The 12,500-nt window shown below is 43.3% G+C and overlaps 2 protein-coding genes across 9 annotated transcripts in view; one reads left to right on the top strand and one right to left on the bottom strand.

Moving 5' to 3' along the window:
- Positions 1-7,451, top strand: part of LOC122252723 (AKT-interacting protein) — a 145,959-nt gene extending 138,508 nt beyond the window's left edge. For 5 of the 8 annotated variants that reach the window (XM_086535878.1, XM_086535879.1, XM_086535880.1 and 2 more), the window contains 7 exons: positions 1,853-1,987; positions 2,397-2,530; positions 3,254-3,318; positions 3,832-3,932; positions 4,422-4,612; positions 4,813-4,981; positions 6,392-7,451. In XM_086535878.1, coding sequence (XP_086392004.1) covers positions 1,853-1,987; positions 2,397-2,530; positions 3,254-3,318; positions 3,832-3,932; positions 4,422-4,612; positions 4,813-4,981; positions 6,392-6,490 — 894 coding nt within the window. In that variant the 3' untranslated portion in view covers positions 6,491-7,451. Of the gene's footprint in view, positions 1-1,852; positions 1,988-2,396; positions 2,531-3,253; positions 3,319-3,831; positions 3,933-4,421; positions 4,613-4,812; positions 4,982-5,802; positions 5,865-6,391 lie in introns of all 8 variants that reach the window. The other 3 variants (XM_086535882.1, XM_086535881.1, XM_043015369.2) reach the window with 1 other exon arrangement.
- LOC122252712 (transient receptor potential channel pyrexia) overlaps positions 6,847-12,500 on the bottom strand; it is an 18,133-nt gene continuing 12,479 nt past the window's right edge. Inside the window, exons 5-6 of the mRNA XM_043015322.2 lie at positions 11,144-12,491; positions 6,847-10,790 (exon numbers count right to left, since the gene is read on the bottom strand). Coding sequence (XP_042871256.1) covers positions 9,276-10,790; positions 11,144-12,491 — 2,863 coding nt within the window. The 3' untranslated portion in view covers positions 6,847-9,275. The remainder of the gene's footprint in view (positions 10,791-11,143; positions 12,492-12,500) is intronic.

A 12,500-nucleotide genomic window follows, 5' to 3' on the forward strand; every position in this document is an offset into this window, starting at 1 on the left:
GGGTGGGTGGAAGGGGTGGGGGTGGGGGGAGGGTGAGATGTACATGTCGGTGAGATAGGACTTCCTAGGAAGGCGTGTCCTGCTTTGTGGTTGTATTGATGTATGTGTGTTTGTGATTGATTATTGCTCAGATGTTTGTTGTTTGAGTTTGTCGATGTTGTGTTCTCTTTTTTTTCTTTTTTATTTGGGTTCTCTCGGTTAGATTTTCTTCGATCTGAAATATGGGTGGTTGTTTTTAGTTCTGAGGACTCGTCAGAATACATGATCAAGCAAGGATCAAGTTGGGAAACGTTGACTTAGAGGGAGACCCAAGATCAGTCGTTAAGTCAAGGTTCTCTATTATTTGTTTTTTGTTCGTTTATTTTATTTTTTATTATTATTATTATTATTATTATTATTATTATTATTATTATTATTATATATATATATTTTTTTTTTTAAATCATGATGTAATTTGTGGGAAGGAGAATTATGGAGAGAATTACGATTATCTACCGTACAGCCCGTTTGAAATCTTGGGTATTTTCTCCGTGGATTTCACACACGCTCCCTATGTCTTCCAGCTCCTCAAGATGGCTTGACGTGTCTCTTGATCCCCCCCCTCCCTCCCCCCTCCCCTCTTCCCTCCTCCAGCAACAGCTCTGGAGGGACACGGAGATGCCCTAACACGCAACATCCTGACGCTCGCATAACATCCTAACCCCCGCCTCCCTCCCCACCTCCCCACCTCCCCCCGCCCCCCACTCCAACCCACAGGACTCTCGCCACAATCCTACGAAAAAAAATACACCCTCAGTGAAGACTCAGATACGGAGACAGCCTTAATTAAGCAAACTTCCTATGCTTTTTCTAGCAGTGTGTCAGAACAGCTACTTCGGATGATCTGGCTTCTCTTGAGGGGCCGGTAGATACAATAGTTAGGTTTCTATAAATAACTTCTATATTGTTCGCTGTTTTTATTTTTATTTATTTATTTATTTATTTATTTATTTTTTTTTTTTTTTTTTTTTTTTTTTTTTTTTTTTTAATGGCTCGTAGGATATAAGTCAGATTATGAGTAGCTAGTATTTTTTTGTGGATGAGATGTTTAAAAAAAAGAGAAAATATACCAAAAATAATTTGGTACATCATGTTCACTTGAAAGAACATGTACAGAAGGATATAACCTGATAATAAACGAGTTTTTGATCCTTTAAAATATAGTTTATAGATTGACACGATGACATGTAATGGTATTCACTTCATGTTTGTTTTTGTTTGTTTGTTTGTTTGTTTGTTTGTTTGTCCGCGAGCCACCTGGGCGCCACTGGAGTCGTAGTAGTACTCGATGGGTTATGTTGTCGCGTGATTTATGCGTCTCACGTTTACTATGCTGGATTGTATGTTGCAATCACTCCTCGGTCCACTGTGATGTGTGGACGCTTATGTTTGGACGCTTTCTCTCTCTTTCTCTGTCTGTCTTTGTCTTTGTTTCTCCCCCATCCCCCCTCCCCACACTTCCCTTTCCCTTTCTCTCTTTCTCTCTCGTCTTCTCTTTTTTGTTCTTTCTCTCCCTTTCTCCTTTTTCTTCTTCTTTTTCGTTTTCTCTTATTATTATTGTTATTGATATTGTTATTATTATTATTATTATTATTGTTATTATTATTATTGTTATTATTTGTTTTCTTCGGCTCTTCCTCTTTCTTCTCCTCCTCTTCCTCCTCCTCATCTTCCTCCTCCTCAATTCCCCTCCCCCCCTCCCTCCCTCCATTCCACTCTCAGCATCAATGCCCCAATCTCCATTTTCACCGAATAAAAGCCACCGTCCAAGCACCGTGCATTCCTAACACGTGTTCCTTTTGCATCATTGCAGCTAAGTGACAGCGGGGGTCCGGGAGACAGCGGTGGCGGCGGCGGCGGCGGGAACAATGTCGGAAGCGGCGGTGGCGGCGGCGGCGGCGGCAATTCTCTCACCCGCGGCAGCTCGACGCGTGGCAGCCTGCGGAAGGTATGTATTCCGAAGGGGAACGAGTGCCTCCGAGTATGGTTGGATGGAGGTATGGCGGATAAATCCACTATACGCAATATGGCTTTATTGAAATCTGTGTTGTGTATTGTGGGTTTATCTGATTTTTATCTTCACGGAAGAGTGTTTTGCAAGTCATGGAGGTATATGTGTAATGGTTATTGGGATTGGCTAATTTCGAGATGGCGACGATTGTTTATTGAATTGTATTATCGTGTGTTTTATTCAAAATGAGAAATGTGATCCGATTCCCTCACTCATTGCGCTTGCTTGGTCATATCCCAAATGTTCTCCAAAATCTTTTGGAAACCGAGAATTCACCCGAGGGAATTCTCTTCTTTTTTATTATTATTATTTTTATTTTGTTTTTGTTTTTGTTTTTTTGCCACAGGTGCTGCCGTCAGTGCCCGACATGGACCAGCAGCTGTCCATGGCGGCCAAGATGATAGACCGCAGGACCTCGACGCCCAAGGGAAACCACTCCTACAGCCCCTACTTCCTGGAGTACACGCTCCTTGCCGAATAGTGAGTCAGTCGTGCCGTGCCGTGAGGGTTCTCTTGGGGTTGAGGGGCAGGGAGGCTAGCCTTTCGAGGGAGGGGGGAGTAGTCGAAGGGGGGGGGGGTTGTGTGGTAGGTAAGGGAGGGTTCTTCTCTCCTTTTTCATCTCCTTTCTTTTTCGGTTTTGTTTCTTCGTTTTCGTTTCTTTCTTTTTTCTCTTCTTTTTCTTTTTCCTCTTTCTCCTTTTGCTTCTCTTTTTCCTCTTCCTCCTCCTCCTCCTCCACTTTCTTCTTCTTCCCCTTCGCTTCTTCTCCTTCTCTTCTTCCTATTCCTCCTCCTCCTATTCCTCTTCTACTTCTACTTCTACCTCTTTCTATGGCGAGTTATCAAATTTTGAAGGGAATTGATTAGTTTTTTAAAAGTAGTTCAGTCTTAATTAAAGCACTTTGGGAGAGGGTGAAAGATAGGGAAAGAGATGTTTAGCAAAGACTTTGGTTGAGACCTTTTTCTTTGCAGTGGAAAGATAGCTGTTTTTTGTTTATTTTTTAGATCTTATATGCCTCACTTTAGGTTGTGGTTCTTTGGTATTATTATTATTATGATCATTATGATTACGATATGTATGTTGTGTCTTCTTGTATTTCCCCTAATTTGATCAAAATGAAATCACCAGAGATTACATTGTAGTTCTGTTGACATAGCTGCACAGTAACATGCACTTTGACCTTATAGTTCCTTTGTTTCTTGCAGTAATCTATTGCAGAAGCAGAGACTATCTGGAGTTTATGTTGTGCCATCTGGCAAATCACCGCTTGGTAAGTCTGCATTTCTGATAGATTTTTTTTTTCAATTCCTTTTTCTTTCTTTTTTAAAGTAAAGTTTTGAGGTATTTTGCAAATGTAGATTATTAATGAGTTGATGTTCTATTTTGAAATGTAAATCCAATGTTTTGAATAATCTTTTTGTTTGTTTGTTTGTTTCTGGTGCTTAGTTAGCCATGAAGATGATTATGTTTATTCTTTTTTTTTTCTATGCACAGGAAGTTTCGAAGCCAAACATAAAAGGAAAATAAATATCCTGTTTTGATTAGCTAATAGTTCCAAGGACAATGCAATTGCCTTAAAATCAGATTTGTGAAAAAGTTTCAGAAAATAAGCCCTTAATTGCAAGCCTAAACATTTAGAGAATTAATCAACTTTCCTCGTTACCCTTGAGAACTAATTTACAAATCTTATTACACTAGAGAATAGATTTTCCCTTTCCAGAACACAACCGAATACGAAAATACTAATTCCCCCCCTTTCCCCTTTCTCCTTTCCCCTCGGCAGTGTGGTTTGGAGTGATCTTCATCCGCCAGGGAATGTACCAGGAGGGGATCTTCCGGTTTAACCTCCACATCCCGGAGAATTACCCCGATGGCGACGTGCCGGTGAGAACAGCGTTGGGGTCTCGTTGTGACATGGCGTCGAGGGGTGGGGGGGTGGGGGGGGAGAGTGCGAATGGGAAGGGGTGGTCTGTGATGGGGAAGGTGTTTTTGATTGGTATTTTGGTTCTTGCATCATCATCATCATTATCATCATCATCATCATAAATCATCATCATCATCATCATTATGATTGCAATGTCTGGATGAAGATGTGGTTATTGAAATGTTGGTTACACATCTTGGCCTGTGAACTTCTTCGTTTTTATTCATACTTTTTTTTTCATTGTGAATGTTTGGGGATGATTTATTAGATTGGTGTTTTTTTTTTCCATGAGTATTTGTTATGCACAGATCAATGCAATAGCAAGTGAATGAAAGACATTGTGTATATTCATTTAGGTGTATCAAGAGAAGATCTTATCACATTCTCTTTACGATACGAAAGCAATACACTTGAATACCAATTCTTATTTTCTCTCCTGTTGCCTCCAGACTGTGGTGTTTGAAACCCCTGTGTTCCATCCCTTAATTGACCCGGAGACCTTGGAGCTGGACATCAAACGGGGCTTTGCCAACAAGTGGCGCCGGAACGTAAACCACCTGTGGCACGTGTTGCTCTATGTGCGCCGCTGCTTCTACAAGATAGAGACGACGCATCCTCTTAATCCGGAAGCGGCTGTACTGTGAGTATTCGGGGACTGGAGTGTCTGTCTGTCTGTTTGTCTGTGTCTACTTGGTCAATTTTTTGTCCTAGTATGTAACTCCTGTTAGGTGGTGGTCAAATATCCACATGACATATTTTGAAACATAATCATAGATATAGTTTTAGATAGGGGGAGGGGGGAAAGATGATGCATACTAATACACAAACCTGGCCTTGCAGATATGACAGCGACAATGAAATGTTTGTCCTGCGGGCACGGGCGTGTGTGGACGCGAGCAAGGAGATAGTGTACGACCCCCCTGCTACAAACGACCCCCACGCCATAGTCTTCTCCCCGTACCAGCCAGCCGTTCATGACCAAGTTCGTGAGGAGATGAAAAAGGAGAGAGTAAGTGTGGTTTTGTAAATGTGTGCCTTTACGTAATCGCCAGTCTTTGGTGAATAAAGGAATCATTACTTGTTTTTTTTGTTTTGTTTTTATCAGTAAATTTCCAGGACTTTATATTGTTTCAACAATTCATGCTGGTGTAAGTCATGTTGGTATAGAGACGGTGAATAATGATTATATCTCTCCCTAAAATGATAGCAATGTTTGCTGGATTGATTGATAATTGACTTGTGCAATAATTGATATTGATTGATATAAGCAAAGATAACGATGAATTATGATAAAAAACATACTAACAAAATGACTATCAAGTGATTGTTTGCATGTTATGTGTTCATTTTCTTGAGAAATTCTGGCTCTTTACTTGAAACTGCAAGTGTCATGGCACCTACTTAATGCCAAGTAATTTGCCTCCTTGTGTAATGCAAAGACTTTTGAATAGCTCTTGTGAATTCAAAGTGCATGTCAGAGATGAAAATGAAGAGTTAGAATTTTTAGACATTAGACAAATTGAGGTTGTTAAATAGAGAGTAAGATTTGTTTGTGTGCAGCCTTAGATGTGTATGTGTAGACATGGTGTGAATGTACAGTAATGATTGCATCTTTAAATAATTAAAAGCAGCCACAGCAGCATAGAAAATTTTCTTATCAAGAAATTCAGCATTGACATAATGCATCCACCAATCTATTGAACACAGCAACAAAAATGAACACAACACCCCAGATACCTCAGGATATTATGGGAAGCTGATCTGGCAAACTTTAAATTTCATGACCCCCTCGCGAAGAGTCCTATTTACCTTTCGAAATCTACCTTGCAGATAGCTGGGTCAGTGTGTGTATAGTGAAAATAGGAACAGTGAATAAGTTCATACTAAAACTAGTAAGTGATGTTGAGTTTCATTATGTAACAATAACGGTACGGAAATTTGTCACTGGATGAAAATATGATTTATGGGGAAGGTGTGTAATGGATCAAGTGCCTTTGAGAAATTATATGATTGGTGGCATTATCATGATAAGGGATTGCCACCATTTCTGTCTGCAAAATAAAGGGTTAGGAATATTTTGAATTTTGTAGTGGAGGAAGAGTGTACTGTCTGCCAGCTAAGATTATCTAAAACGACATATATACCAATTAAACCTGATGTTTAACACTAGAAGATATGTTTACCCCATTGAAAATATTTAACGGTTTATGTTGTGAGCTGTGTCTCGGGTGCATATATTTTTTATGTATTTTTTGTTCAATAGATTACTCTTTCTTTAATGTAAGTCTCATTATCACGATTAGCATTAATTACGATTTCTTGTTTCATTCTAATATAATAAAAGTCTTAATTTGGTGTTCTTGGTCATCTTGCATGCAGTTAATAAGCCCACTAATACCATGTTCCTCTGTGTTTACAGAATGACTCAGAAGGTTCCCTGAAAGAAGGCAGCAGCAGTAACGGCCTTTCGTGGGTCAAGCCAGGCACGCTGCAGATCTTCTCAAAGGCAGCATCTTGACAGGCACCTTAGTCCAGCCTCGCAAGCCGCTTGGTCAGAAGACGTCTCAACAGCTGTCTCGAGATTTGGACTCTGGTGTGTGTGTGCGTTGGTCACAGTTTCTTTTTCCACCAAAATCATGGCTCTGAATTATACATACCCTGGCTCTGGCAGGTGCCCCCTGGCCCAGTGTGCGCGTGACTCAGTGTATGTCTTGATGAGCCGCTTGTTATCGGCGTCAGAGACCAAGTGACTCGAATAAGTTTTGTAACCCGAGGTGGTATTTGTGATGTCTCATGTTGTGGGTGCTCTTGTGTGTCACAAACATTTAATACCAGACACAAACTTCTAATATGGTTCTTATTTTTAAATACCCCAAAGTTTTTGGATAGTGTAATAATATTTGATTGCGCGTTGGTGAAATCACCCCAGTGACGAGGAAATCCGTAGGCTTTAACAAGAATATTTTTACTGTGATGAAACGTGTTACAAGAAGCCAGGAACGACTATCAAAAACAAAAGGCAATGTCATACTTAACGTATTTTTTAGAAGAGTAGTGATTCAGTCTTCAGGAACCTTTATGGACGCCCTGTAACTCCTTTCCTTCCAAAAAGAAGTGTCATATTTGCTCTTTGAAAAAAAGAAATAAAAATACATACAGGTACTGTTTGAATATTGTTGATTTGGTTCCTTTTCATGATGGTGACAATTTTGAACGTGAAGGGCGGTAAGTGTTCCTTACTCGGTTTGAGTTGTTAAGAAATGTTTTGATGCTATTTACAAACACTTGTTAGTATTTCTCAATAATTTTAGACTTTTTCTCTGTTACCCCCATATAATTAAGGAGTGTTTTTAACCATTATTCTTAAAATTGCCATAAGCAAATAAAACAAAAAAAATCATAAGTTTACCACATACACAGAAGAGAGAACAAAAATAACATTCCCTCCATTTCAAGAAAGTAAAAAAAAAAAAAAAGAATTATCCGATACTAATATGTGATAGTTTGTCTCGTAGGATTCGAATCGTCTACTTTGTTCCACCATTAATCCAGGAACTCTAGTCCCTCCATGTTTTCTTACACAGTATAATCTACTCAGATCAAACTTTTGTTTAGAAATCAGCTGTAGCCAAGTAACATCTGTTTTTTTTTTCGTTTCTTTTTTTTCCATATGGAGTGAAGTCTGTAATGTATCTATGCAGATTTTTTATTGATGTAATCAGGCACTTTTTTACGAAGTACTGATTGGCAAATCTGTTTAATTGTTTTGTACGATATGTAAATAAAATTATTAACAAAACTTTGTCTGTGATTCATTTACCTTATTTTACAGGATTTAAAAGTAAAACATACACTGACACAAATATTGGATCAAATGCCATATATATTGCCACTATGGCTGAAATATAATGAAGTGATCGTATGCATCATATTGAAATCCTCATGGGGGGGTTGAGGGTAAAAACAAGATTTTCTTTTTCTTTCTTTCTTCACTTAGTTACTATTGGTTTCTAGAATATTGAGAGCAAGGGGGGAAAGTGAATGGTGTAATAATGATACCAATATTAATTGAAAGAAGTAATGAAGTGCAGTGTCTTGTTGTCTTGTTGCATACTGTCATATATCAAGAAGGGAAGTAGGATGCACTTGACCAGATAATTTCGACCTTTATATTACGTCTTGTTAGTTCTACCTGCAGTTCCTATTATTATATGTAACAGTAATAGTAGATTTATCACTGTAGTTTAAGGATAATTTGAAATATAAAAAAATATATATAAACATATTTGAACACTTTTGGGAGAGCATTTAGTCATTCAAGTGCATGATTATATCAAAGGTGCTCAATTTTCAACCCAAAATAAAGATGCATGAGAAATGATGATAAACAATTTTCATGTTCAAGAATTACTGATTGTGTAATTTTTTTTATTGCTTGAAAAGATCACTCAACAAAGCTAAAACAAAATTACTATAACATGAGAAGATTTCAACTGTATTAACAACAAAACTTTTTTTTATAGTGTTACAAGTACCAATCATAAAATGAGAAAGATTAATTTCACAAAGTAATTTACACATTTCAGATTTATATCTCATTTTGATGATGAAATGTCTTATAAAGTTATTATTTATCATTTATACCTTTTTTTACACTTACAGTAATGACCTTTCTATAAGTAAATGATCATGAAATACTGTTTGCAATTGAGGTTGTCATATGAGTAATGTAATCAATAAGTTTATTTATGTAAGTATTCACCTTTATTCATTGTGTCCCGTAAGTGCCCGCCTCTCTGTCGGGGAACAACTAAACTTCTACATTAAAAGGAAACTAAACAAGTATTTTTCCACTCTTTCTTATGTTAGCAAGATGACGAGCATATTCAATTATTTGGATACCTTGCAGTTGTCAATAAGATTTTTAAAATAAAAACAGAATTTCCCATGGTATTTCTTCACAATGCTCGTAAATTACGGCTTAATTATTATCAAAATTCAGCTGACCGACTGTTACAAAAATCCCATGTTTGGGTAAAGCCACAGTTTCAGAATAAAGCCCCATGGAAATTCTGTACTACCAAGATTACATGACTAACTATAGCAACAGGTAGTGGGTAAGACCAACTAGGTGTCCACTGCAGGTCCTGAAGAGCAACCATCAAGCTGAGGTCCTCAAAAAATATATAAACTAAGATAAAAACCTACAGCAAATGCTAAACATTACTATGAGGTATTTGCTACCATAAGCATTGCTATTGCACAGTTGATAAGAGAACTAAATAAGTGTTCTCAATCTGCAATTAAGCCTCACTGGAAGGAATATTCGGAGTCGCACACGAGGTGTAGATGCTAGATCGCTCGTCCTGCTCCTGGCAAGTCGTGCACACCTTCTGCATCGTAACGGCGTTCATGATCTGCGCCATGTTCTCCACTTCGGACGTGACCATAGCCAGGTCATCCTTCATGTGCCGCGCGTCTTCTCTCCTTTCGTCGGCGTCCCACACGAGCAGGTCCAGGCCGAAGCGGAGGGCGTCCAGGCTGCTCTCCATGTTGCCATCGGCGTCGTTCGAGTACTGCGCCGTTTTGCTGAGCGTGCGGAAGTTGGCGAAGGCGTTTCTGCGGCGGGACACGTGGTCGCGGGTGCGGGCGATGCGCAGAACGACGTCCATGGTTTCTTGGGGGAGACCCGTGTCCTGCAGGGTCTTTGGCGTGAGGACGTGCGTCCAGCCGTACAGTGACGGGCACAGGGATATGCTGTGGTGGAGCAGGCGAAGTATCCCGTTCGGCAAGATCCATCTGAGCCACTTGCTGAACATGATGGCCTCGAAGTGCGAGATGAGCTCCGTCTGACGCACGAGGAGGTCGAGCCCCGCTGACTTCTGCAGTCGCTGGATGTCGGACACAGCGAGGCCGACCAGGAGATTCATGAGGATGATCGTCACGAAAATAAGAAACACGAAGAAGATTATGTGCGTCGTCTCAGGATACAGTATGTGGTTCTCGTAAAATAAGTCGTTGTACTCGATCTCGCCCGTCATCATAACCATCGTCTTCACCAGCCTGACGCCGTACTGCGCAAACGGGGCGTGGTTCGGGAAGAGCACCCCGAAACTCAGCGAAAAGGCGTTGATCAAGCACGCATACGCCAGCAGGAACTTGGCGAAATTCTTGGTCACGTGCGTGAACATGTGGACATAGACCCCGAACAGAGGAAACCTTCCGACGAGGGAAAGCAGCTCCGCCCACGTCAGCAGGATGACGATGGCGGCCAGGTGGTGCTCCCAGTCCTTGGTGTCGTAGCGCACGTACGACGAGATGGTTATGATCATAGTGAAGACGATGATGGGCCAGATGAGGGCGTTGTCCCAGGAGGAGAAGTAGGTCCTCGGCGTGTCGAGCATTTGGAAGAGCTCCTTCAGGATGACGATCCCGAAGCCGAACCAGATCAGGTACAGGAGGTTGACCATCTCGGACTCGTAGCGGAAGCCGCAGAGCTCCCGGAGGCTGTTTTCTTCGTCCTCGGGGGAGGCGTGAGACTCAGACGCTTGGCCAGTCTGCGTGGAGTTCAGGTGGCAACTCGAGGAAGCTGGAAACACCACCATGATATAACTCGTTAGTAGAGCGACTAACATGGAGTAGAAGACCAGGTTGAAGATGAAAAAGTTCCGGACCCGAAGCCACTTCAGCAAGAGAAAGATTTCACACACAGGGTGTTTTAGAAGCAACTTCTGGCCTTCGCGGCTGAAACAGGAGAGCATTCGGCTTTCCATGCCAATGGTATCGCCGGGTACCAAGACACGGAAGTTTATCTGAGCCTGAAAAATGCATCGATAGATTATATAGAAAGGACTTCAAGGAATTCGAGCTGCGTCTGCTGTTCATTATATCATAATCATCAAAACCCAAGACCATCAGTATGTTATTATTATCCCCAGAAACGTAGACAAGTGGTCACACAACCATATCATCAAAGCAGCCTATGATAAACACGAGGAAATCAGATAATCATGGTACCTCGAGTGCTGACAGTTATATAACCACGATATCATTAGTGCCAAGTTAAGATGATAAGGTACCGTAAGTATAAAAGAGAAGAGATAATAAGGTATAAAAAAAAAAAAAAAAAAAAAATCGGGGATAGTCCTGTCAAAGAGGCGCACAAACTGACCTGAGAATCCCTCTCGTGATGGTCGTGGTCGGTGAGGGAAATGGCGGCGTCGAGGTTTTCTTGTATGTGCGCGAGGACAGTCGGAGTCCTTCGCAGGATGAGGTGCAGGGCCGAGACGCCTCCCTGCGTGCGCGCCGTCACGTCAGCGCCGTGGTCCAAGAACAGCAGGACGCAGTAGGAGGAGTCGTGGACGGCGGCGATATGGAGGGGCGTGTAGCCAGACAGGTCCGCCGCGTTGGTGTCCGCGCCCGCCTCCAGGAGGAGCCGCAGGCACTCGTGCGACCGCGACCCCTTGAAGATGCCGTAGTGGAGGGGCGTCTTCAGGTCGCGGTCGCGGGCGTTGGGGTCGGCGTCGAAGCTGAGGAGCACCTGCACCGTGTCGTAGCTCTGGGACTTGGCAGCCAAGTGCAGCGCCGTTTGGCCCATCTGGTTCTCCTGGTTGGGGCTGGCCCCGGCCTTGAGCAGCTGGTGGGCGATGCTGTAGTAGCCCTCGTTGGAGGCGATGTGGAGCGCGGTCATCTTGCTGGTTCCTTTGGAGGCTCGCACGTTCGCCCCCGCGTTCAGGAGGATCTCCACCACTTCGGGCAGGCCCTCGTAGACGGCGATGTGCAGCGGCGACTCGCTGTACAGCGTGGTGGGGTTGATGGTCGCTCCCGACCCGATGAGCAGCTGCACGCACTCCGGAACGCCGGCCCGGACAGCGTGGTGCAGCGCCGTCTCGCCCGTGGTGTCGAGGCCTGCGTTGATGTCGGCGCCCGCAGCCAGGAGAATTTTAATGCCGCCGAGACAGCCACTCCGCGCCGCCAGCATCAAAGGTGTCAGTTTCTCGTGCAAGTCCCAGTCCCTGTAGGAACCCACCTTCGCCCCCGCCGCCACCAGCACCTGGATCACCTCCTCCGAGCCGCTCTCCGCAGCCAGGTGGAGTGTGCCGCAGCCGTCGCTGTCCTGCGCATCAACACTGGCGCCCGCGGTCACCAAGGAGCGCACGAGATCCGCCGCGCCCTGCAGGCACGCCCACAGCAGACAGACGTCCAGCAGCACCCGCACCTTGCATTCTTGGGCCAGTGCGATGGCCTCGGAGATCTTATTGGCCTCCAGGAGGTTGAGGACTGCGAGAGGCTGGTTCCTGGTGGTCAAGAAGGACCTGAGGGCGTTGATGCGCAGCTCTCGCACCGCCTGGGGGTTCCAGCCCTTCGTGATCTCGAGGAGAGTCTTGTCGAGCGTCACGCTGGCCTCGCTGTCCACGTGGCTGGTCTCCGAAGCGGGACTGATTTCGCGGTCCGCCGCCGTCCGCCACTGCCGCCGCCGCCGCGTCTTCATGGCACTCACGCGCAGAGTGCGCTTTCCCCTACGAGGC

The sequence above is a fragment of the Penaeus japonicus genome, unplaced genomic scaffold, assembly GCF_977035675.1.
Source record: "Penaeus japonicus unplaced genomic scaffold, GWHDUDI00000001_assembly GWHDUDI00000004, whole genome shotgun sequence".
Taxonomy (NCBI): Eukaryota; Metazoa; Arthropoda; class Malacostraca; order Decapoda; family Penaeidae; genus Penaeus; species Penaeus japonicus.